Source organism: Electrophorus electricus, chromosome 1 (genome assembly GCF_041902795.1).
Source record: "Electrophorus electricus isolate QZ-2024a chromosome 1, ASM4190279v1, whole genome shotgun sequence".
NCBI lineage: Eukaryota > Metazoa > Chordata > Actinopteri > Gymnotiformes > Gymnotidae > Electrophorus > Electrophorus electricus.
In genome coordinates, this window is record NC_137497.1 from 32,946,788 (window position 1) to 32,974,590 (window position 27,803).

General features: G+C 40.9%; 1 protein-coding gene across 1 annotated transcript; it reads left to right on the forward strand.

Moving 5' to 3' along the window:
- Window positions 1-78: 78 nt before the first annotated feature.
- lipeb (lipase, hormone-sensitive b) lies at window positions 79-26,810 on the forward strand. Its single transcript, XM_081715676.1, is given in 14 exon segments — window positions 79-248; window positions 250-335; window positions 6,651-6,892; window positions 7,646-7,930; window positions 8,393-8,483; window positions 14,769-14,914; window positions 15,128-15,313; window positions 15,510-15,662; window positions 16,876-17,020; window positions 18,248-18,475; window positions 18,717-18,863; window positions 19,401-19,654; window positions 20,086-20,316; window positions 21,270-26,810. Coding segments are annotated over 14 exon segments (2,538 nt in total). The 5' UTR covers window positions 79-231; the 3' UTR covers window positions 21,597-26,810.
- The last annotated feature ends 993 nt before the right edge of the window (window positions 26,811-27,803 follow it).

The following is a 27,803-nucleotide window of genomic DNA, read 5'->3' on the forward strand; positions in this document are numbered from 1 at the left end:
TCACCACAAAGCGGACCTAGAGTACTATTTATTAACTAAGTTTAGTTAGCTGTCAAAGCGTCATGTCTACAACCATAGTTCGGGGGCACGAACTCCCCTTTGAGGGGAGAAGAGAAAAAAAATATATAGGCGAATTTATTAATCTGTGATTGGTCAGAATTTTTGAACGTAGGTGTGCAAAAAAAAAAAATCACTAACAGGTATAACCTGGCAGGAACAGAGGGGTCAGTGATGATTCACTTTAAAAATGGCGTCGTGGGAGAAGTCTGGAAGCGGTGTTCTTGAAAAGGATGCAAATGGAAAGCGATCATCAAAACATAAAAGCGAGCCTATAGGTATATTTTCCAGTTTTCCCTTTTTGCAACGAATGACGTGTGGTGATTGACCTTGCCAGGTAAAATGGTTGTTCTGTTCTTTAGTGTTTATGAACTCTCAATTAAGATTAGGCACCAGAAGTTGACGTAGCATATCACAACTTGGAAAGGTGTCGAAGTGTTTGCATTTAACGTCTAGACAAAACTAAATAACTGAGGGAAAGCCTTTGTGGTGAGGCATCACTCTAATGTATCTAACCTAATGTATCTTGCTAGCTATCTGATATGTGCATAGTCAACTTATGGCTATGAGCTTGTTGCTATGCTACCGTACATTCAGGCATGCAGGAGTCGTTTTTCAAACCTCGCTTTACGTTCTTTAGACACGAGACCAACTGTCAACCGACAGCGTGAAGTGTATGGAGATGTATAAGCAACCATGGTTCCTCGCTGTTATCGACATTTGTTACTCCTCTGCTAACTTCAATGCACATTTCGAGACACATTTGGTTGATATCACCAAAAATTTCACACTGAAACCCCTGAACTGAAAAATGTGAGTAGGGGTTTCGTGTTTCAGAAGCATACTCCTATTTTAGAAAGCTAGACTCTCGGCATTTTCGTAACAGTATTTAGTGTGAGGACCTGGCTCATAATGCATGGTGTTTTTGAAATCTAATCCTAGTCACCCACAATGAATGTGTTTTTGTAATCCTCATAATGCTTGTAGTTGGGCTAAGGTCAAGTAGCCTGCATGTGTAAATGTGAATAGAAAAGAATAGGCTGTACAACTTTGGTATTCTTTAGTTTCCTTGTAGAACATAGTAATTATTTCATAAGAAAAAAAATGACATAAACACTGTGTAAATTGCAATAAAAGACCAAGCTAACCTTGTCCTGATCCAGCAAGACGGCATGCACAAGAGCTTTCACACTGGTGGCATACTGTTGGAAATGCCTCTCTTTGTACATCAACCAACCCCTAGTTCTCCCAGGTCCCACAAGAAATGGCTGTTGAGCTTCAGCTTACTGAATTTAGTCTGTCCTGTTTTACCTCAGACTGAAACATTGTGGGCAAAACCCACAAATTTTTGAGATGGCAGGAGCATTTGTGGTGGCACCCTTGTTTTTGTGGCTGGAGTTTTTTGCAGTATGTTTTCGTGTTGGAGTCAAGTGCCGTCACCTCCAACCCACCACACACACACAGAAAAGGGATACACTCATGAATGTGGTCTGTGGTAGCTCAGTGATTAAGGTACTCAACTAGTAATCAGAAGGTTGCCAGTTCAAGCACTGTCAAGTTGCCACTGAGCAAGGCCCTTAACCCTTGATTACTCAAGTTGTACTTGGTCATAATTGTAAATTGCTTTGGATAAAAGCATCAACTAAATGCTATAAATGTAAATGTCCCTGAAAAGGTGCCTTCAGTGAAGTGACCTGAACTGTAGCAACACTGATCTGGTCTGTGGTGCTGTGGCTGTCAGGCATGTTTAGTGTGCTAAGAGGAAGCTGGCTGATGACGTGGGGGCTGCTGTCCATTGTTTTGTGCTTCCTCTTTACCATTGTGTGCACTAGTATGGGGCCACAAACTGATAAACTGCCTCACCATCCCCTTTCACCTACTCGGCAGATACTTGAGCTTGAGTGGAAAAATTGTCTGCAGTGTTTCTTTTTGGGAATCAGGTCATGAAACTGTAGACATAAATTGTGCATTTTAGTTTAGGAATTTTAAGATCAAATTATATCAAAAATCCCAACTCCAAAACATTTATAAGATGCTAGATCAGTTAGATTTATGTGACATGGCACAAATATGTGACAGGAATGCAATCTTTTTACAGTTCCCATAGACTTAATGGTTTTATACATGATAGATGAATGGTTCCATTTGTAAACATGAGAAACGCCAGCCTTAACTTTTCAGCTTTGCCGGTTAAAATTGTGCCTCTTTAACCTATCAAGTAGAAGAAAATGGAATGGAAAGCCCAACGTTCAATATTCTATTCATTTGTAGCTTACAACTCAAGCATCTTTTTGCTTTTCAGATCTCACTGAATTCACTCTGAATTGTGATTTTACATGTATGTGTCTTAAAGCTTGAAGTGTGTGGGAGGGGCTCTGAATATGTCGCTGACAGGGCAACTGGATGGCCATGATCCAGCTACCCTAGCAACATCACATGTGAAGGGTGTAAAATGTACTGAGGTAGGGTCACAGGTTGAAACTTTGCAGAGGTAGGGATAGAGGTCCAAGGTTTGGGCATAATGTTTTTTGCCAAATCCTCTTTGCAGCCAACCACATTTGTAGGTATTAATCTAAGACTGGGCATGTTGGTTATGTAGGTCTAGGAATCTCATGACTAGGTTTCCATTAGAGTTCCAACATAAAATATAAAAAAACAAAACAGATTTATAGAATGTTTTATTACTCTGTGATCATTGTGCTCCATCATGTAAAACACTTGGAATTTACTTGCTTTTTCTCCAAGTCTTAATTTGAATTCCTTTTCAAATGTGATTTGAGAAGAACATTGCATTACTCACTTTAAGACTGATAAGGACATTATTATTATTATTATTATTATTATTATTATTATTATATAATAATAATAATAATAATAATAATAATAATAATCGTCATCATCATCATGACCTGCCTTTACATGCAGGCTGGATTATGGAATTGGAGTGAGTGCATTTGCTGAAACATGACCCTGCCAAAGATCATTCTGAGATCCTTTGCTTCCCAAAAGAATTTTAGGTCTTTTTTTTTTTTTTTTAAATCTGCATTTAGTTGAACAACAACAAGAAACCCCTTGGGCAGCCCATCTTGATTTTACAGCAAGAGTGAAAACCGACGTCTTGCACGCGAAAGTTGCCAGCTGGGGAGCATCAGGTGTGGTGGTGCCATGGCTCCACCCATTCTCGACATGGGTGATATTGGGGATGGGCAGCATTAGGCGCACTTGCGTTAGAGGTGTCGTCAGTCACCCAAAATAAATCATTACCTGTGAACTGCATTTATTTGCATACCTCTACAATGTTCCCAACTGCATGGCTCTCATGCGGTGCTCTTGTTTTGGGTGTGTGACAGTGTGCATGGGAGTAGTACTGTAGGATTCTGTGACTCTGGACTTGCATGTCTCATAGGTTATTACTACTCTACCCATTTTCCTCAGTGATTCCATAACCTCAATTTCTGAAATGACCAAGAAGAACCTTGTTTGAAACAGTGCCCTCTCTGGCAGGGATCATATACAGGAACATGCACAAGGCATATGAGCTGGACACACCCAAGGCCACATGGGAGGAACTGCAGAGAATGGAGAAAAACAACTAGGCTAAGATCCTTTGGGACCCCCAGCTTCAGACACATAAACAAGTAGTGTTGACCCAACCACTCGTGATGCATAAGATCCAGAAAACAGAAGTAATGTATGTTGGAGTCCCAAGTGATGCCAACATCTAAAGGAAGAAATATAAAAGAATATGGAAATACCAGGATCTGAAACTAGAAATATATGTGAAAGATTAATGCCAGAGTTGTCCCAGTGGTGATGGGGGTACTTGGAGCTGTGACTTGTAAGATGGAGGAGTGGCTCCAACAGATTCAAGGAAATTGCATCAATCTCGTTCTAGAAGAATGCAATCCTAGGAACAGCAAAAATACTGTGCCGCACCCTCAAACCCCCAGGCAGATTGAGAGAGGAATTATATACACATGGGTAAACCCCAAAAGCTATGCGAGTAGTCGGACTCTTCACTAGATGGGAAAGAATGGTTGTACTCTTTCCTAGCTAATAGCTGTTTTTCAATAATGCCATGGGCATATTCTGTTTATCCCAGCGAATCCGATGCTCAGGATTTTTGCTACCGTATATATGTAGACCTTTTAAATTATGTGCCGCTTACATAAGTAAGGCAGAAATTCAATACCAAATATATTAGAATGTTTTATTCTTGCATTGCAAGGTCTTGACTTTTTGCCCATTGAGACAGGAGTGTGCACACATGCGTGCTCATGCGTGCACACACATGTGCACACATGCATGCTGTTACACTGAAGCTTCCATGTATGATAAAGGTCATTGGCACTGTCTATGAACTGGCCAATGGCAATGATCATTTCTAGCAGGGGTACATGGCACAAAGTCCACCAGGAATAGTTTGGTCACACAAACGGACTCGGCCTGGCTTTCTTTTGTGGGTGAGTAGGCAGATTAGCAGGCCTGGCAGTGTTTGTACTTTTAGATGAACCACCATGCCATGTCCATGAGCGAGGGTGTAAATGGAAAAGGAGAGTTGTGAGGGAGGGGAAAATGAGGACAGTGGGAGAGTAAGCTGATGGTGTGAACAGGGGGGAGGAACAGGGAGAGACATCGGGTCCAATCACAGAAGCTGTGGGTGTGAACATCCTACCGGAGGTAGGAAAAGAGAGACACATGAAGTCCAATCACAGAAGCACCCCCCCTTGCATTCCTCCTCCATTCGTTGGTCCCTCTGCACATGCCTTGCTGTTTCTGGTTTATGACTCTGCTGTTTGAACGGTATGGACAAATCCAGCAGCCCAAGTTCAGATGAGGGTAAGCCCCTGGCTCCTCTCCTGGAGATGTCTGGACTCATTCTGTGTATTGCATGTGTAATTCCTTCTTGTTTACTTGGAGGCTTTCACTCTCTTGCGCTGTTGTGTGCATGGAAATGTTTAGATGTGTGTCTGCAGTGCAGATGCTGCAGGTTCTATACTGTGATTTATTGAAGCTTTCATTCATGTCTCCTTGTTGCCCTCTCATTTTAGTACAGCTTATTATAGTCTCGTAGTCTAGTTTTGTTTTTTGTTTTTTTTTGTATGTATTATACAAACCTACATTTTAGCCAGGAATGGTCAGCACTTTTGTTCAGTTGTCATGATGCTGGTAGTGCCTGGCTTTCTAATGTGTATAACATGTTCATACTGTCCGAACCCTACTGTCCCTCCTCTCTCTCTCTCTCTCTCTCTCTCTCGCTCTCAGACACACACACACACACCGTCATCATCATAAGCCATGGGGCAGTGGTTAAGGTACTTGCCAGTTCAAGCCCCACCACTGCCAAGTTGCCACTATAGGGCCCTTGAGAAAAACCCTTACCCCTCAACTGCTCAGGTTTTGTTCAGTCATAATTGGGCTGCTTTGGACAAAAACAGGCTAAATGCAGTAAAATCAAAATGTAAGCTAAAGCTAGAGGTGCTTACTAAGACTTAATAAGATGTTATTGTACGCTGAGATAGCGGTCTACTTTTAGAATGTTGGCATATTCACAGAATTTTTGTTTGAGAGGAACTTCTTGTTAATCCAGGAAACAAGTTGGCGTCATATTGTCATGGAGGAAAAAAAAACAATAGACATAATTTGGCATGGACACACTCTTTAGCATGCTATCATTTCATTGATGGTGGTGGAGGAGAGTTGGTCATAGTCAGTGTCTGAGAATTGATGAGCATCTGACAAATGTGGACAGGGTACTGCTGACTCAGTCGAGAAGCAGCTAATATGCAACACCTTGTTGTGGGAAACTGGATCACTGTATGACAAAAAGAATGGATTTGGTAATGGGAGCTATTTTGAGCAAATACAGACCCACAAAGACCAGAACTATACAGTGAGTCAACTTTGTTTGTTTTTGTGTTGGTAAGAAATTCTTTGCACTTGTGGAATCCTATGCAAAAACAAAAAGAACCTACTTAAAAAAACTGACTAAGCATTCACCTACCCTGAACATCAGACAACACTTCCTGTCCCAACTCTTACTCCAGCACAGCAACTCAAAATGAATGATTTCACCACGTTGTAATCAATACCAACCATGGCAGGAAATTGTTCACATTACCAAATAAGAATATAATCTTTTGGAATGAGAGTGGTAGAGTTTCAGGCCACTCCCACAAAGGCTGTGTGTTTACACTCCAGTAGGACTGAATGATTTGGGGGGGATATTTACTTGAGATTTTTCTAATTGATATGCTAAGTGCTAATGACTATGATGATTATCTTGAAGCTGCAGCACCACCATTAATAATGTCAGTGATTTGTCAAAAATAATTGCATTTTTAACAAATTAGCTATGTATCACTCTTGTAATAACTTGTTTTTAAAAAGTGCCTTATCCACTTGACAAACTACAAGGTCATGTAATTTAGTTCAGAAGCAGGATTTATTTTATTAATTTATTTAGTAACGTGGTTGAATACACAAGCTGCTTTCGTGGTTGCTTTGATATTTGATTAAAACACACTTTGTCATTTAACATGTTTTTTGTTTCTCTTTCTCTCATTCTTCACCTGTGGTATCCACTGTGACAGTGATGGACAGTAAAGCAGTGTTTTCAGCCCTGTATGAGATGTGTGAGGAGAATGCCATGTTCTTCAGTGGAGGCCCTGAAAGACCAACCGGAGATGCTGCTCAAAGGCTGGTGGACACCATGGTGACCATCCAAGAACACGCTCGCAGTCTGGAGCCTGTTCTGGCTGGCTTCTCCTCCATCTATCACCACTTCGACTTCGACCCTCACGTCCATGCCAATGGATACCGCTCATTAGTGAAGGTAGTAATTTTAAATATTAATCTAATTAAATAGTCATCTAATTAATCATATGGATAGATGTTTTTGCCATTTATATTAGACCTCATAGGTGTTTCATTTCAAATCCAATGTGTTGGGGTTCAGAGCCAAAACAACACCAAGAGGAGAGGAACAGGATCTGAGGCTAGCTCTTGTGTTATGGTTAATTCTGAGAAAAAGTTTATGATAAAATTGGTGTGTTTGCTGTAGTGGCATGTTGCTTCTATAGTGAGGTTTTTTGTTTTTTTCCCCCCCTCCCCCTGTTCCTTTCAAATACAAGAAAACAGTTTAATATAACACTTGCTCAAACATCTGCAAATCATTCTCCTCCAGAAGTAAGACATCCACTGTCTGTTGGTCGTAGTGGGTTCAGTTGGTTTTTATAGGACTTGGCCTTGAAGCGAGCACATGAATGTCTTTATTTCTAAAATCTTTTTACAAGTTTGCCTGCTTTACCCTATATTTTAACATTGCATTCTGTAGCCTTGTTGCTGTAAATCCAACTTTAGAGATCTTGCTCACTTTGATTTTAATGATTTTCTTGATTGTGTCTGATTTTGTATGTTGATTTCTGACTGACTGTAATAATTTTGCTGACTGACTGTATTGCTCTCATTGTCTATGTTAATTTTATCTGACTAATGTGACTAATGATTTTGCTGATGGACTGTAATGACTCCACTAGTTGTGACTGAAATTCTCAATTTTCTCCATGTCTGCCTCTGGTTTCTTCAGGTAGTGCGCTGCTGTCTTCTCCACATTATCCAAAAGGGGCGCTACATTGCCTCCAACAGGCGGAGCATCTTTTTCCGCATGGCCCACAGTGCTGGTGAGATGGAGGCGTACTGCAGTGCTCTATGTCAGCTCAGGGCTCTGCTCTACCTGGCCCAGCGCCTTCTCCATGACAACAGCCATGGCAACCTCTTCTTCCAGGAGGAGAGCGGCCTCAGTGAAAGCTTTCTGCAGGAGTACGCCTCCATGCACAAGGCCTGTTTCTATGGCCGCTGCGTCGGGTTCCAGGTGTGTGCGCATCTGTGGGGCTGTATGTCTATCCAGGGCTGGCTGTCGGCCTATCTGTTTCTGTGGCCATTTTCGTTTCCATATAATAAGCAGTGTGTTTATGTATGAGAGGATTAATTTTCATGCTTTTTTTTTTTTTTTGGTAATGCTGTTCACATTGTATGAATGCTGTGGTAAAAGGGAACTGATAAAAGGAAACTGGACTCTTAAGAGCCTCATTTTAGTAGCTGTGCAGTTGAAACATCCTGTTGAACTGCAGCTCTTTGTGTGTAATGTTTATGTTGCACTCAGCAGGTGGTTTATGAACCACATAGAGACACGTTGCTCTGGTCAGTTTGAGGAAAAACTGCATGAACTGCTGTCTAGCAATAATCTTTAGTTTTTAATACCCATTATTTCATACACTGCATTTTATTTAGCTTGCTACTTATTTAATTCCTCCCCCTCTTGTTTATTTGTCAGTTTACTCCGGCCATCCGACCGTCTTTGCAGAGTATTACAATAGGCCTGGTTGCCTTTGGAGAGAACTACAAGAAACACCAGTCTGGAATAGGTCAGTTACTTCCTCAATTGGTCAAGCACTTTAGTCCTAAATTAACTGAATCGGGGAGTATATTGTCTTATACTCAATGCTGCACTCTAGTGGAGTCAGATGCTATTATGTCATATGGTGAGTCTTGTACTTAGGTATTATTAGAAAAAAAAAGACTGAAACAACTGCTGCACTTTTAGTTAAATATCTTGCCAGAAACCTATAAGAGGTTACAGTTGATCTTGATGCATCAGACTATCCTGGAATGAAGAATGTGGGGTTTATTGGGTGTTGCAGGGGGAACAAAATGCATGCAGCATTATTTATGGTCCTGCTTAAGTGTGATAAGTGCAGAGTCTAGAATGTTAGCTCTCTAAAAGCCTTTCTGAAGATGAGACAGATGTTTTGTTCATTTCACACATTATCCCATTGTCCCAAAAATGCACTTTAAGTGAACAATCCACATGGCCAGGCTGTTTAGCACTTATCATTTAGAACAGGCTAAGCCAAACCTTAAATCCAGTTCGAGCTGAATTAAAATCCATCTTTGAAGGCCAGCTACAGATGGGAGCTTTTATTCATCATGCACTATAATGCTTTGTATGAGTTGATATCATCACCAGTAGTCCTTGTAATTAGAGGTTTTCATTAGCACTCTAACAGTCCGACCTCAGTGTGATCTCACATCATTTCTGGCAGTATAATTAAGTTGGACTGTAGGCTGTTTCCCTCCTGACATCACACCTTTGTGTTGCTGAGTGGCGAGAGGTCATGATCCAATGTGAATTGGATCTGCAAATGGCAGGGTCTGACCTGGGCCTGCTGCTGTGTGTCTTTCACTAGAGCAACATCAGGTAATTCAAGTGCCTCACGATGACTGAAGTCATCCTGCCATGTTTGTGACTATATAGTATAATCTGAATGGTCCTCTGGTTTTAGGATTTAATTTTAGAATTGGCTTCTCAGGTTTTTCTCTGAGTTCCGGTTTCGTTTTTCTCTGAATTTGGCTTCCATTTTGTGTGTGTAGTTATTGTTGAAATAAGCACCACCACCAAAGCAGTTTTCCAGGACACCTAATATGCAAGTGGAGCAGAACAATGGTTAAAGCAACGCTTAGATCACACACTCTGGTCAAGCACAAGAGAGCTTCATAGCATAAGCCAGTGGTCTTTCAACATGGTCAGTAGTGTTCCACATCTTTGAACATGAGTACAACATGTCGTATGGTGTTAATGGGGAAAGTGGGTCCTCTTGCAGGTGTAGCTGAGATTTTCATTAAACAGGAGAATCGGCGAGCACAGGCATGAGGGCTCCCTCGCATCTCAGCTGTTTACCAGTCACACACGCTGATGTTTACACCAAGTCAGGCCTTCAAAGTCAACTGTCATTCATTCTTACCACAGATTTGTTGAATGGGGAATGAAAAATATAGTTTCTCTAGGCCTTGGTACTATATTTTAACATTTAAAAAGCAGCAGACATCAATGCAGATATGATGAATACAGACAACAGTGCAGATAGACAATAAATACAATAAGTTATCAGTAACGATTCTAGATCCCTACCTTTTGGAGCTAGCCTATCCTGAGGTACAGATCAGGGACTTCCACTCTTCCCTTTACTGTTTATTTTAACACTGGGACTGCAATCTTTAACAATTACAGAACAACATGCAGTAACAACATGAAGTCTCCAAAGCTCAAATGTCGTTCTTGTAATACCACACCGACTGGCCAGTAAGTTTATAATAACCACAGAATCAAAGAGACTTGCTTGGTGCCATGATGTACACAGTGAGATTACAAAAGAAAAAATGGAATAACCTTTTTGCTTACATGCTCCTAGATCTTCCTTAAACATGCACTTCCGATTGATCAAATGTAACTGATTAATGAGAATCTATACCTGAGAGGTTAAACAAAATTAATTTAAACATTACAGATAGCTACATGTGTGAAGGGGGGGAAAAAAACCCCTGAAGTGAGATGATATTTATTGTCTTGGTCATCACCTTGGTTCCCAGCATGCACATGCATGCACTCATTCATTCACTCACTCACACACTCCTGCTCTATGTTCTGTACAGCTGTCTCATTCACTGACTTGTGAAATTTACAGTTCATCTTCACTTTTTTTCCCCCATCATTACTGAATACAACTAATTCCACATCAACTTAATATTGACCTTATAATTCTTCTTGTGAATTTCAGTGGTAAATTGCTGTTCTATCTGTACCCCACACACTAAGTGAGGGGCTATCTGTACTAAATCTCTCTTCACTTGACCTCTGCTTAAAACCAATAAAGATACAGTCTGGAAAACATTACAAGATGGTTATTCTTTCTAGCTGAAAAAAAAAAAATCTATGGATGGAGTCTCCAGCTACCAATTCATATTTTCCAGTCCACATCGGGAAACTTGGTAGCAAACCCAATAGCTTTTGCACTGTGTTATGTGGTATGAATATACTAAAGCAATAGAACAATTATGTTCATGAATTTGGAGAAGGAAAGAGTTTTACTTGTTGGGCTGTTCTTTTTCCTCTCCAGCTCTGTTTCTGTCAGGTTTCTGCTGCTCTTTCTCCTTTGTGACCCTAAACTTTTATGCTACTTCAGGGCCTAACTGGAAACGTATAAGTAACGGATTAATAAATAAATCACTGTTTGCCGATATGTGGTGGTAAACAGTACTAAGACATTTATTTATGCTCTCACAGATAACCCCCCCCCGCCCCTCTCCAATACTGTGTTATAAAAATGACATGATGGCAATGCAAGTCATCACACCATTCTGAGGTAAAATCTAGGTCTTTGGACAACCGGGAGCACATTTTGTACTAGGCCTTTTTAAAATGTGTTTATTTTTTAATTTTTTCCTCCCTTTTTCTTAGTTTCAAGTCTATGATGGTATCAATAAAGTGTTAGTGGCAACTTTGTATTTCCCAGCAACATTAGTTGGCTATACCCAAAATGAGATCTTTCTCACACATTGAACCCTTTTGGCTATGATTGTCCAATTTTTGTGCAACTTCTTTTTTTTTTTTTTTTTTTAAATAAAGGTATTTTAAAAAGATTTTCTTGCTTTTTAATTATTTAGATAATAAAATTCCACTGTACATTTCCTTCTCTAAACCTCATGTCATTGTAAAACATTCATTTGAGTACAGACTCCACATGATCAAAATGAGATCTATAAGCAAAATACCAAAAATGCAGATTTACCTTTTAATTAGCTAGTTAGCAGGAGTAAAATGGCACATTTTAACATACTTTTGTTTTGCTTAAAATTCATAGCATCGCTTAGTTTGATTTGTTTTTGGTACAACCATTTACAGGTTTCACATGCAGGCTTTTATTTTGACAAGTCATATGCCTTTTCAGCAACTATTGCTCATTTCACGGATCTTTATAAACTGCTCATATTCTCACTTAACCTGCTCAAACTAACATGGCTGTTATCATGTGACCTGCGGTTACATGGAATTGGTTTTCTCCTGTTGGCCTTTTTTTTTTTAGCTGATCTGGAAGCAATACATGTTGCTTTGGTGCCATGTCGTATAGAAATACTAGTCTGCCCCAAATTATGTATTTTAGTCTTCTCTCTCCTCCCCCGCCCCCCTTCTCAAAAACCCTATTCCTTAAGAAACATGGAAAGGCACTAATTAGATCTATGCAAATCCCATGAAAACATGCAAAATTTGGTATACACTGAAGAAATAATTGTGTACCTTTTTAAGTGAAAGGCTAAAGGAGCCATCATCGTGTTTTAATCTTAGGAAAGAAATACAGTGGGTACAACAATCACTAAGCACGGGAGAGTAGACTAGACAATAGGCAGTAGATAATGGGTTGGGTGGATTTGCTATTTTACATATACAGTGCACATTGATGGTTGATGGTAATATACCATAACGGCTTCAACCTCGTCTGAGGAGCAGAAAACCTGTACAGATTAAAGTGCGGGTGTAAAGTGAGTGGGTGCAGTAGGTCGTGCAGGCAGATGAGAGTACAGCTGAGGTAACAGTTCAGTTTGAATGTGCCTGTCTGGCAAATCTGTTCAGCAGTCTGGCTGCCTGCGGGAGGACACTGTGTGAGTCTAGAAGCCTTGGCCCGTAGCCTTCATCCAGATGGGAGCATCGTAAACAGACTGAGGGGAGAGAGAGCCTTCCTGATGCTGCTGGCAGACATCTGTTTTGACATACTGACATTCAGATAGAGATTGTCCTTGTACCATAACTACAGTCTGTACACGGTCTCATCAATGTTGTTAGTAATGTGTCCTGTGACTGTAATGTCATCAACAAACATAGTGATGTGATTGCTGTGATTTGGTGAAGCAGAGTTAAATTAATATCCTGGTTTCTGAGTAATACCCAGAGCCTCTTGCAATGCATTCAGCTTTGTATCCAGGATTCTGACTAATGACTACAGCCTGGGTAATATGCTAGTTTTGTATGCCTCCCCCACAGCCAGTGAGATGAGAGCAGTGTTTACAGCTGTAGCCTCAGGGGCCATTAACAACAAGTACACTTCACGTGTAATACAAGTGTCTGTGAGAGACGACTATTATAACAAGCATGAATTTCATTTACAAAGCCTGGTTTAGATTTAATGAATCTTGTATTCATATCCAGATGTAAGGCTGGCAGTCTTAAATGTGGTGATCTGTGTTAGTGAAGCAAATATCTGAGGTTTTATGCCTTATTACTGGAGTAATAGACACCCTCTCAGTAGGATGGAAATGATGTGACCTCTTGAGGCAACTAGCAGATGGTCTGTTTGGCTGTTTTGGTGCCTGCCAGATTCTGAAGTAGTGTGAGCAGATGGAGCAGATTCCATGCGACATCTCGAAGCAATTGTGACTAACAAATGCAATACTCAAATTATGTTCCTTTTTATTATTATGTGTGGAAAATGTGACCATTTGAAAAGCAAATCCTTCATTACGGTGGTCTCTAAATTGAAAAAGCTACTAGCAGGGAATTGTTTTAAAATAATGGAATGCTTAATTCAGAAGTGAATGTAATCTATCTTGAAAAGCAATTCAAGCAGCTATATTGTACTTTACTGTGTGGGGCTTTCAACATGTTAAAGCTAAATGAAATGCATCATTGTCTTTTTCATATGACCCCATAGTCTCTGTGTTTATATTTCCATCAGGCATGTGTGAGTCCAGTCTCAGGCCTCTGCTGAACTCGCATGCATGGTTGTAATCGATTTTAGAGTGTGAAGATGTGATAAGGTGTGGATTGCTTCTAGAGTTGTGAATCTGATCCAAGGTCAGTTTAGTTAGTTTGTCCAACACCAGCTGTCTGGCAAAGGTGCTAAAGGAAGCTCCCATTTGCCCCAAAGAGAAGAACTTGGCACCTCCAGGGCAGAAGAAGCAGCCACAGGGATTGGAGAGTACAGAAATTGATTAGAATTGTAATTTTGTTGTGATCCACATGGGGGAGGAGGATTTATAAGCAGCACTCAGAAATCGGGCAAGTACTTGCATTGACCCCTCTGTTCCTTTGTCTAATTCAGTCTGCCCTCTTTATGGCTCCCTTCCATCACTCTTGGAGCACAAGATGGAAAGAGTAAGATGATTGAGATGATTAACATTTGTGTCTTTCAAATGGTTAACTAGCTGAATCTAAACACTTGTGGAGGAAAAGACTTTTTGTTAATTAAGTTTTGTCCCAAATTATTCTAGTCCTCACCCCTATTTCTCCATCACCCCTAAGTTATGTCCAGCTGGAGCTCTGTGCATGACCAAAAGTGTGTCATCTCGCCCTTTTATTTATTTATTTTTAAAAAGCTTGTAGCCTCATTAAGTGACACACCTATGACCTATTTAACTGAAGGAAATTCAAGCTCTTGGCTGCTAAGGAATTATTCCCCCCCCCCCTTTGACCATAGTAACGTGAGACCACACGTTGCTGTCACCACTGTGGCTATTATAATTCTGTTGTAAATGTGTGCTGTGAGAAGAGTGTAGCTACATATTTGTAATAAAGGGAAAGTTCTGGGTCTGACAGGTTTGTACTTATTCTTTATGGTGCTAGGACTCACTGGCCTGCACAACTTCCCCATCTGATCTGACTGCAATCCAAAACCTGATCTAACTTAGTCCATGTTCGGTAACGAGGTGATGAGTTGCATTCTATGTATTTAAAATGTACAGCACGGTTTAAATCCTGTAGTATTTGAGAATGCCATACACACATCTTTCCCTCACTCACAACTCATATGGATGTTAGAATGTAATGGATTGCAGACAGGAATTCATTCTTTGTTGTGTCTATGCGTCTTGCCCTTGCTCAGGTGTTGCTGCTGGTTCCTTGTTCACTTCTGGGAAGTATGCCCTTGATCCTGAACTCAGGGGTCAAGAGTATGAGCGCATTACTCAGAACTTGGACATTCATTTCTGGAAGACCTTCTGGAATATCACTGAAACCGAAGTTCTGGCGGTGAGGGTTAACATAACATATTAAGCATCACATGTCTTGTACTTAATTCTGTGTCAAGTGCTGAAAGTGAATTCTGATTATTGTTTAAGCATGACACTACTTTTATAGAATCTAGAAAAATTACCATATGGTTTGAGAGAACAACATGAAAATATGATTGCTGAGTCTCTTTGTCTCGGTAATAACAGTAATAAACACTGTGCACTTCATCAGGGCTTGGTCAGTATGACCTCCGTCCAGGTAAAGGTGAATCGTGCCCTCTCGGTGTCTCCTGAGCCCTTTGACCTGCCGATGGTGTCTGACCCCACACGTATGGTTACGATTTGCCCTCCGGCTGCCCACATCGGCCCTGCCCAGATCCAGATGAGGCTCATCTCCAGTGAACTGAGGGAAGGGCAGGTAACGAGTCACAATGCCTTGACGCAGCTGGATCTGAGCCCGTTTTAATGCATGCCTTAAGTCAGTGATGATGGTCAGGGTCCTGGCTCAGGTTACACTTACTGCAGTGTGATTAATGTCTACATGCTCCGTTTTGTCTGTGTGTTTTGTCATCCCCTGCCGCAAGCCATATTGTCTTTAATAATATTTGCCCCAGGACAGTGAGAAGCTGCTGGCGCTGTGTCGTTCTGAGGGCGGTCCCATCTCACTCTCGCTAGGTCTGAAGGCTAAAAAGTGCCCCCCCTCCCCCTGGCTGGTGGTGCACTACCACGGGGGAGGCTTTGTGGCACAGACGTCCAGATCGCACGAGGTATCGGACCTGGGCTTTTCTCTTCTCCCAACTGAGCTTGTGATCTGGAATCACTATATACATCTCCATTCCAGTCAGCCACTCCCTCTAGCAGAGTCTGTTCCCATCCAGAGAAACAGATGGAGGTAGTGGAGACTGATCCCTTTCAGAGCAGCAGATGGAGGCAGTAATGACTAGCTCAGGGAGGAACTGATGTTGCTTGTCTCAGTGACTCATTGATCCAGATGCAGCATAATTAATGAGCTCAATTTAATCACAACAACAGGTTTGCTCTATGAGGTTTACCCTCTAGGAAGTCCATGCAGTCTGCTGGCCTTCTCAGCAGACTTGGCTTTGTTAGACAACTTCTGTAAATAATGTTTATTTATATAAGGCTTTTTATACAGCTGTTGTATCAAATGTGCTTACAGGAAAAGAAGGGTAAAAATAGACAGACATGACATAAGAAGAATTAAGACATTTAAAACCAAAAGTATCGAAGAGATAAACAAGCTATGATTGAATATTATCCCGTAGAAAAGAAAAGACACTTAATTAAGGAAAATTTATGTCTTGGTAATGTTTTGGATGCTGCCATTCCTAAAATCCTCTATTTGCTGGCATGATCACTTCTATTTCTTTCAAGAATAAAAATGTATCCAGAAAATCTCTAAATCACACAAAGAACCAAAATTTAGTTTTCAGGAGTGATCATCACAACTTCTAGTGATTATAATGGACTTCCAAGTCCATTATATCCAAACCATTCAGTGTTCAATATATGCAAGTTGATATTCAATACCTATACCAGTTGCAGCTTGGTACCATTACAGTCCAGGAGAATGACTTCATCTTGCATAAGGTTGTTTTTCTGTACCATCCTGTATCTAGTGGAGAGACGATGTGCCTTGCACAGAGGTCTCTTACACAGGCCCCTACTCTGTACACAGATAATATTTATAAGGATCCTTTGTTTTGTTGTTAATATTTCTGATTCAATGTTTAAACCTCTTTTTCCTGTGAACACACTTTAATACTTCAATACCATGCAGCAAGACTGAAGAAACAATGACCTTGTTCACAGAGGATCTAATATGGCCCAAAACGCACCAAATCTAATCACTTAAATTACAGTAGCTATAAATTGGTGAGCTAGTGATGTGTAACTTAATTGTTGAAGTTGTTGTTGAGTCCATGGTTGTTGTGTTCTTTTTTTTTTTTTTTTGGCACTTAGCCCTATCTGAAGAGCTGGTCGCAGGACCTGGGGGCCCCACTGCTATCTGTAGACTACTCTCTGGCCCCAGAGGCCCCATTCCCCCGAGCCCTGGAGGAATGCTTCTACGTCTACTGCTGGGCCATCAAAAACCACAACCTTCTGGGTATCTCTCTCTCTCTTTCTCTCTTGTTTGCTTCAATACACAAGGCTATGTGAAAGTCTGTGGAGTCTGATGGCATCTGTGCACTTTTCTGCCTAGAAATGTGTTTGGCCTCATTGCTAAAATTGTTCGATATTTAGGCCGAATCTCAGTCCTGCAGGCTGGCGTGTTCACTCCATTCCAGATGGGGAGGGGTAAAGTTACCTGAGTGCTCTCTGGAATGTCAGCTGACGGATGTCACTGTTGTGTGGGACTGCAAGCCTCAGGTCCCTGCTGAGTCTTGTATGTTTTATATACCTCCTCACTAATGAACTGTCTTACAATTTCTGGAATTGCCAAGTCAAAACCTCCAGATTCCAGAGCCTCGAACTTCAGTCTCACATACTTTGGGGTTATGTTCTGTGACGTTGAAGATCTCGACGACATCACATTGAATCTGCAAGGTTGCATGGCTGCAAGCATATAAAAAGTTGTAGAACACTTAATCTCAACTTGTTTCTATAGCCAAAATAGGACACTGCCGTTGGCACTCAGAAGCAGAGGGTTTGATTACCTGATCCTGTTGTTCAGGCTCTTGTCCTCCAAGACCACTTAGATGTATGTAATTTATCTTAATACAGATTACAGTTACACTCTTAGCCAGTGGACCTACTGTCATCTAAGATAAAAAGTGATAATACAGTTGAATCCACCCATCATCCCATATGTAACGTGTGCTAATTGAATGAAAAATCTGTGATGAAATCAATGAAAGGAAGAATTTATCACATCTGTTTTCAGGTAATACCACGAGCAAAGTTAGCTAAATCCTCCACCCCCACGTAGACTAACTGGAAGTTTGCAAAAAGCATTACCCCTTTACCTAGATGAAGAGGCAATGTCTAGAAAAGTTCAATAAGCCCATTGGCCTTGTGGACATTTTCAGGAACTTGCACATTAAGTCCACAACCTTGCAAGTCTGGAAGGACAAGTCTCACTCCCACTGATCCTACTACACACACAGACACTCTCTGCTGCAGAGAGGGCAGGAAGTGCCAGCCTTCAGACAGAATTAGTAGTTCTATCAGTCATTGAAATTGAGTCATATTTATGGAAATTAAAAGGATCCAACAGTAGAAGTATCACACGACTTTGGTCTTGTGCTGTCTGCATCTCCTCCCTCTCTCTCTCTCTCTCTCTCTCTCTCTCTCTCTCTCTCTCTCTCTCTCTCTCTCCCTTTCCTTATGTCAGGCTGGACAGGAGAGCGTGTGTGTTTGGCAGGCGACAGTGCAGGGGGGAACCTGTGCATCACCGTGTCAATGAGGGCGGTAGCTCATGGTGTTCGCCTGCCTGATGGCATCATGGCAGCCTACCCAGCCATCCTGCTCACCATGTATGCCTCGCCTTCCCGCCTCCTCAGCCTCATGGACCCTCTTCTGCCTCTCAGTGTCCTCTCCCGCTGCCTCAGTGCTTACGCAGGTCTCTCTCTCTCTCTCTCTCTCTCTCTCTCTCTCTCTCTCTCTCTCTCTCTCTCTCTCTCTCTCTCTCTCTCTCTCACACACACGCACGCACTCACACACACGTGCACACACATGCACACTGTGCCCCTCCCACCCCACCACCCCTGTATGTTAGACCCTTTTATCTAGACTTGCATATATTTACCAGTGTTATCTTCATCATGTCATGCAATAATTGTTGTAGGTTTGTGTGTATGTAGGTATGGACACACAGGTAGAGAAGCAGGTGGAGAAGGTCAGCACTCTGGGGTTGGTGCGGAGAGACACAGCACTGCTGTTCAAAGATTTGAAGCAGGGAGCCTCTAATTGGATCCACTCCATCCTGGAGTCCACCAGGGCAAGTGCAGGTATGTGGTGGTGGTGGTGGTGGTGTCTTATATTCCGAGTGTTTTTCTGCTGTGGGTGTGTGTATTTGGCATTTTATTATTATTACTTATTAATAATGAGGAGTTTCTTATATTTTCAGTGTTTTTTCAGGTGGGTATGTGCATGTGCGCATTGGTGGGGACTGTGGGGTGGGGTGAGGTCGTGCATGTGTTATGGCGTTGTAGGTGTGTGTGTGTGCGCATGCGTGTGTGTGTTCCCCTGTGAACCCTTCTCCTGCCCCTGGCTGTAAGAGAGATGTATGTTTGTGCTGTGCTCTCCACCCACCTGGTTTAGCAGGCTAATGTTCATGAACTATTGTGATTTGCATCCTGGTACCAATGTGCATTGGAGTTCTTCTGCAATGCTTATTTAGATTTTCAAAAATATCACATCCAGTGTTCCTACTGCATAAAAACTGGCACTTCACTTAGCTTTATGACCATTAACTTCACCTTCATTAACACAGTAGTAAAATGTGTGTTAACAGACTCTGTCCCTTCCTGCCTCCCTTCCTGCAGAGACTGTGAGGAAGAGTGTGTCAGAAGGCACTCTGATGTCCCCCGACTCCGACCCTCCAGTTCTAGTAGAGTTCTCAGTGAAGAGCCACACTTGTGAAGTCCTGATGAACCATACAGCCAGCACACCAGGCCACAGCCAGCCTACTGTAGACAGCCCTGTATCTGACCAAAACACCACGCACTCTGATCACAACAGCACCCTCTCTGCCCTCCAGCATCCCATCCTTGGCTCCACCCCACCTGCTGAGAGTGAGGTACCTACTGAACCTCACTCACTCATGAACGCAGAGCTGTCAATATGTTTTAAAACTCAGGACTACATTTACATTTACGACATTTAGCTGACTACAGAACTACTGCCATGTATTTCAGTACTCCTGACTATGGAGCTAAAGCTTCTCTCACTATTTTTCACTACTCCAGTCTATGGAGATACTATCAGTATATTTCAAAATGAATCTTTGTGACAGCAGCCCTAAGGCAGATCAAGAATTCAAATTGAGGAAGTTTTTTATTTATTTATTTATTTTTTTTAAAGGTTTGGCTCTGTTATTTATGCATCGTTCGTCATCTCAATACATTAATGTGTGTGTGTGTGTGTGTGTGTGTGTGTGTGTGTGTGCGCGTTCTATACTCTTATACCATTTTCCTTGGTATGGAGACTGTAAATTTTTTAATCTCTAAGGAAGTGGATCCCACAGTGAGGGATACAATATCATCCGTGGCCATACCTCCCCCTAGCAGCGAGCAAAACTCTGAAGGTCCACGCGAGTTTCCCGCCAGCTTTGAGCCTCTTCGCTCTGAGCAGTGTGCCGAGATGAAGATGGACTCCTCACCCATCTTCAGAAATCCCTACATGTCTCCCCTTCTGGCTCCAGATCAGATGCTGAGGGGACTGCCTCCTGTACACATAGTGGTAAGACACAGCCATCCTTGGTGGAGAGACTGTAATGGTCTAGGAGCTTCTTGCTGCATCACGGTGTGGATGGCTTATAAACAATGAATATTAAAACATGTGATTGAAAACTTCAGAGTTTGGGTCATGCACCATGACCATCATCTACAATCCAGTAGGAAATTAACCAATCCTGAAACAGGAGTAAATGAACAAATCTGCAGAGACTCAGCATAAGAACCTCTGAATGGGTTCTACACCTGTATACAATAGCCTGTTCCCTCACAATCCCCAAAATGCATGTGAACTGAATAGAGGAATGAGACTGCACACCTCCCACCATTAGCCTGTATTGAGCAGTGGCTACAGAATGGGTTTGGATGTTATTGCCAATAAAGGTGGTTTCATTGGCCACTTAATGAGTTTTTCCACCAGTAATGTCCAGTTTGTACACCATTTGTCCAATAAAGATGTGTGACTGTAAAGTTGTTTGTGTAATAAGACACTCCTTATTTTTGTGACCTGGATAAAGACCAGTTCACATGCTCTTGGGGAAACTTGAATAAGTCAGTTTACAAACCTTTTACCTCAAGTATACATTTTATATCCCAGATGATGCCTTTTCTTGCTTACTGCTGTCATGAAGTTTATGATGTTTGTCCCACACTGTGAGGGAATCCTTAACCGCTTGGGTTCTTTTGAGAAGTATCTGAAATATAATTGCAGCCTGTTTTGTTTATTAAAACATTCTTCTGAGGTTTATGGTATGGACGGGAGTAAAAACATGCATCTGGGTAGGTGGGTGGTGATGTGGCATTAAAGTTGTCTGGCCTTCTCATTAGTGTCAGTCTGTGACAAAATGTTGGAGAAAATGTTCACACTGATGGAAAGGATTAACATGCATTGGTTTCAAAAATGATTTTGACTTCCTAAATGGACTAAAGCCCCTTATTGATTTGTGTGTACCTTTTTAGGCGTGTGCTCTGGACCCAATGCTGGACGATTCTGTGATGTTTGCCAAGCGCCTGCGGAATGTCGAGCAGCCTGTGACCCTGTGTGTGGTGGATGACCTCCCACATGGCTTCCTTAGCCTATCACAACTGTCCAAAGAGACCCGTGAGGCTTCCAACGTCTGCCTGGAGAGAATCAGAGAAATCTTCACCTCGAAAGACCCACCTCTGGAGATGCGTGAACACCGTAAGCTCGAAAGGACCAATCACGGGGCTTCAGGTGTTAAGGGAGATCCTGCTATGCTGTTTGAAAGGTCCAGTAAGGAAGAACATGGACAGGCTGTTGTTTAAAGGCATTAAACAGTGCTGCACCCATGCAATAAAACACTGAGGCACTTTAAAATTTTTTTAAGGATTTAAGATAAGCAGATACTGCCTATCCTGGAGAGAGAAAAAAGCAGAATCCCGGAACATAGAGGAAGGTAGGTCTTAAGAAAGAGAACAGAAGGCTTATTAGGATCACTGTACAAGGATACAGTAGCTCGAGGAGTAAAATTGTGCAATAGTGTAATTTTGTACTTGAGAACCAAAGCAGCAATATGTATATAGAAGGAAAGATTGGAGAAAGTGTGTTAGATGCATGGTGAGCTCAATATTCCATTATTCTGCTGCTTACATTTCTGCTTGAGACAGCTGCAGCACATTAAAATTCAAGCTTGCATAAACATGTACACCCTTTAACATGAAATATTACCAGTTGCCTTTTCAGTGTTGCTTTGCTGGATAAAAAAAAAAAATCTGAACTTGTGGAGATACTGTAAATACCCACACAGACAGTGATGTCTGCTGCCTTTATTTCTGTAGCTGTGCTTTGATTCTCCTACTGTACTGCTTAATTCAGGTCTTTAACAAGCTTTCTTCTCATTTTTAGTGGGTCAGCCAAGTAGAAAACTGGTTTAATGTAGTATACACGCTCTCTCACACACACACATCAGCCATAATATTAAAACCACCTGCATAATATTGTGTGGTCCCCCTCATGCCACCAAAATAGCTGACTGAGACATGGACTCCACTAGAACTCTGAATGTGTCCTGTGGTGTCTGGCATCAAGATGTTTGCAGCAAATCCTCCAAGTCCTGTAAAGTTATATTTGGGTCTCATGGATTGGGCTTTTTTTTCCAGCACACACACTCGTCAGCGTGACCCATGATGTTTTAAAGAAAACATGATTCATCAGACCAGGGCACCTTCTTCTATTGCTCCATAATCCAGGTCTGAAGCTTGTGTGCTTGTTGATGGAGCTTTTGGCAGAGGATGGGTCAGCACAGCCTTTTTGCCTGCTCAGCTATGCAGCCCCTTTTACATCAAGATGTAATGCACTGTGCATTGACGCCTTTGTCATAGCCAGGATTAACTTTTTCAGTTTGCCGGTTGTCCTTCCTCGGACCACTTTTGGTAGGTACTAACCAATGCATACTGGAAACACCCTTACCGTTTTGAAGATGCACTGACCCAGTCGTCTATCCATTATAATTTAGCCCTTGTCAAAGTCACTCAGATTCTTGCGCTGGCCCATTTTTCCTGCTTTCAAAACACCATCTTCAAGAACTGATGGTTCACTTTCTGCCTAATATATCCCAACCCTTGACATGTGCTATTGTAACATGAGATTACATGTAATGACCGGTTATCCATCTGTTACTGGTTTTAATGTTATGGCTGTGCGTGCGTGTGCATGTGTGCATGCATACATGTGCGTGTGTATTTGATAAGAAAAACACTGATAATATAACTGACCATAACATCACGATTGGGAATTTGTGCGCCAATTTTTCAAAGTAGGTGTTGAATGTGGTTGTTTTTTGAGCACTACATGAATATTTGAAATGTTTATTAGAAAAAGAGACAGTCTGGACTTTCTCCCAGTATTGCCTCCAGACTGACCATCACAAGAGCCTTGCAGTCCTTCTGCCAAGGGAAGCCATAACATGTCACTCATTGTGCCTGGTCTACTTGTACGTTTTTATTCCACCCATTGCGATGTTTACTAATTAGTCATGCAAAGGTGAATTTACATTTACTTTACCTGGCAAGGAGTCCTACTGCCTCAGAACACTAGCTCGGGTTACGTCATTATATCAAAAGCCTGTTGAGGATACACGAATAGTAAATGTTTTATGCACTTCAGTTTATCATGTTCTTCCCTTTTTTATTTGTTAGTACATCCCCTCTCCTCTCAAACTCTCTCTCTGTCATCATAGTCGCAGGCCGAGACCTCTGCACACTGACCCATTTCCAGTATTTCCATTTCCCTTATTATCCAAGTGATATTTTAAGCCAAACCTCTCAACAACCTTGGACCAGTGATCCATTTCACCATGTATGAGTGCTTCTTCCTCGGTATGCTGGCAGAAAGGACTGAAATCAGGTCATCACATTTCTGTGGTATAAACCATTTGCTTTTTCAAAACCAGTCAGATTTTAGTCAATTCAGTTGCACAGTGAAACTGCAGCAAATCCTCTCCAACCAAAATATTCCTTTGGGTGAAGCCAAAAATTTTTTCTCCACAAATGCTAATTCAAAGGTTGAACTTTAGCATTAGAAGTTTTGGGAATGCTGTTTATTGGTTAGTACAGACTGTTCTTTATCCAGCTCTCTGGAATTTATGTGGACAACTACTGAAGTCCTATCATCTGATACTGCTACTATAGTCAAATACACTTCAGAGATTATAACTCAGTAAGTGACTATACATGTTTACATTTGACCTCAGATCAGACACGGACATGGTAATGTAGGTATGCTAGTCCCCTGTAGGACCAGCATGGGTCCATCCTGTCTCTCTTTTGTCTGTCCATTTTCATGATCAGTCTCTTGCTCTTGTTACTGTGGTGCCCAATTCAAATCCCCCATACCTCTTCACTGCCCAGGACACTGCATGCTGGCTTATGCAGTACTGCTCACATCATTGAGCATTAACTCCACCCTCATCTTTAGTCTAGAGTCTTTAACTCTGCCTCATGTTTAGACTACAATAATTAACTCCACCTTCATCTTTAGACGATAAATTAGAGCTAGGCTGCTAATCAGGGGTGCAGACATGCTCCAGCAACAGCAAAGCAAATTAATAGAGCCTTGTTGCTGGAATGGCTATTCACTGAACCAGAACTGTCTGTAAAACAGTTCAGTCTGTGAAGCAGAAGGGCCACATGACTGGAGTTTTCACTCTGAGGTTGCTAAGCTAAATAGATGTGTGCATTGTATGTTTAATAATACAAATCAGACATTTTGCCAAATGCCAAACAAACTGCACAATCAACTCTGTAATGAAGACTACTGTATTTCCCATTCTCCCATGAGAAGAAAAAAAAATTTTTTAATCACATTCAAAATGCATACTTCAGTATTTGACCATATAGCTTTGACCATGAAGTGCTTGTTTTCTAAAGGTCTATAAAAATACAAGTACAAGTGTGTAATTGGAATGCATAAGCATAAATATATTGGTTGGAAATGTATATAAAGTATTTTTAACTTCTCTATTAGATTTATATTCTCCTCTGAGACTGGTTTTATGCTGAATTCACTTGTATTGTTTTGCATATATTAGACTAACTTTTCTATATTACATACTTTAAAAAAATATTTTGATGCTACCCAAGTTATTTTCTTATCATGAACATTTTTTGTAATTAAAATTTTTTTTTTCAAAATGCAGAGTCTACGCCACTGTGTCAAAGCTCATGTTGGTTACATTTCTAAATGTTCGTGCTGGTCTAGGATCAGTTCTGTCCATGGGGAGTTACTAGTAGTTTTTGTTTAAAACGTGAATAAATAGTCTAAATTAAAAATGTGCTCAAGCTCCTCATTTCTGATGTGTTCAAATGCCTGATATTTTTTCAGTATCTACGCTGGCAGAATTTTTTTTTTTTTTTTTTTTTTTTCCCCCAAGAGAATAATAATGATGATGATGATGATGATGATAATACAACTTTTCTTTTATTCATGTTTAGTTGATGGGTCAAGCCATTTATTATCAAACAATTGTTTTTGCCCTTTTTAAAATCATAATGACAACAGAAACTACCCAAATGACCCTGATCAAAAGTTTACATACCCTAGTCCTTAATACTATGTATTGTCTCCTTTTACATCAATGACAGCTTGAAGTCTTTTGTGGTACTTTTCCCAGATGGTAAAGCTACCCATTCTTTATGGCAAAATGCCTCCAGTTCCTGTAAATTCTTGGATTGTCTTGCATGAACTGCACATTTGTGATCTCCCCATAGTGGCTCAATGATATTGAGGTCAGGAGACTGAGATGGCCACTCCAGAACCTTCACTTTTTTTCTGCTGTAGCCAATGACAGGTTGTCTTGGCCTTGTGTTTTGGATCATTGTCATGTTGGAACATCCAAGTGCGTCCCATGCGCAGCTTCTGGGCTGATGAATGTAAATTTTCCTCAAGTATTTTCTGATAAAATGCTGAATTCATCCTGTCATCAATTTTAACCACGTTCCCTGTGCCTGTGTAGCTCACACATCCCCAAAAACATCAGCGATCCACCTCCATGTTTTACAGTAGGGATGGTGTACTTTTCATCATAGGCCTTGTTGACTCCTCTCCAAATGTAGCGTTTATGGTTGTGGCCAAAAAGTTCAATTTTGGTCTCATCACTCCAGATAACTTTGTTACAGAAATCTTGAGGCTTGTCTCTCTGCTGTTTAGCATATTGTAAGTGGGCTTCTTTGTGGCATTGTCGTAGTAAGGGCTTTCTTCTGGCGACTCGACCATACAGCCCATTTTTCTTCAAGTGTCTCCTTATTGTGCATCTTGAAACAGCCACACCACTTTTTTTCAGAGTGTCCTGTATGTCAGCTGATGTTATTTGTGGGTTTTTCTTTGCATCCTGAAAAATTTTCCTGGCAGTTGTAGCTGAAATTTTGTTGGTCTACCTGACCTTGGCTTGGTTTCAACAGAATCCCTCATTTTCCACTTCTTAATTAGAGTTGGACCACTGCTGATTGGCATTCTCAATTCATTGGATATCTTTTTATATCCTTTTCCTGTTTAATAAAGTTCAACTATCTTCTCCCAAAGATCCTTTGATTATTATTTTGCTTTCCCCATGTCTTATGCAGGGGTCTGTCAGGAGCCCAGTAACTTACTGACTCTTTATACACACACACTGACAAGCAAACAGATCACAGGTGATGCTGGTTACCTTTAGTAGCCATTTAAACCTATGTGTGTCAACTTGTGTGCATGTTATCATGCCAAAACAACATCCAGGGTATGTAAACTTTTGATCATGGTTATTTGGGTAGTTTCTGTTGTGATTGATTTTAAAAAAGGGCAAAAAACAATTGTTTGATAAATGGTTTGACCCAACCACTAAATAAAAGAGAGGTTTTTGCATTATCATTATTATTCTCTGAAAAAATATCAAAGAAATCACAAATTCTGCCAGGGTATGTAAACTTATGAGCACAACTGTATATGTATTCTTTTAATTATATTTTGAGTGTTTATAATTAATTCAATACATTTTAGTGAGCATACATTTTCATGTGCCACCGTTCTGATTCTTTCTGCACTACATCTTTGAGCTCTGATCATGTTGCATATTACACCAGTACAACCCCAGTAGCCAGTTGTCAGACATCATGAAGGATTTCTAAACAAGGCATACAAGCCTAAAAAAGTCTTGACCATGATGGGTCAGAAGTCTAAACAGCAATTCCATTTCAAGTACCATTTCATTGTGGATAAATAATTACTCAATTCAGTAGTCATTTACAATTATTTTATTAATGATCATTTATTTCCATAGAATATCCTCTTATGTCTTATCAGTTGAGTAAGTATTTAGTGGTGACTGGGTAGGAGAGCTACACAAAATAGTTCATCCCAGCAAACAGCCAAAGCACTCAAGGTTAATATAAAAGGATCTACTAGGATTTCTTGCCTTGATGATAAATCAATGTGAGTTAAGACCCACTTTATTTACCACTGAACTGAACTCTTGGGCTAACTGATGTTCTTTTATGGTTAAATGAAACCTTTTTCCTCATTAATGTGAAGATATTGTCCACATGAGCAAGAAGGACAGTCTTGTGATCAATGCCTTTGTGATTTACAGAATTCTAATAGCATCGTTTACTACTGATACTTCCTCGGCATCACCAAAGATCTGATGAACGTGTGTGTGTGTGTGTGTGTGTTCTCTCACATGGTCATGAGGAAAGATCAAGAGCTCAATGCTGAGAGGATTACTGTTTGAGAACTGCAATTTAGTGTCTCAATAACTGATAGGCTATCACTTCTATGTGGAGTCTCTGTCTGTAGGTAAATATCACTGGAAATTTAGAACTGGGATGCATGGCCAGATGAGAACAAATTTCTTGGCCAAAAACGTATTGTCATACAGAAAAGAATCTCTCTACTGTGAAGTCTGTGGTGATTTTATATTTTGATTCTAAAGGCTTTGAAAAAACTTATGGCACACACAACTCTCACTAACCGCATACCATTCATATTGATCACTTCAGTGC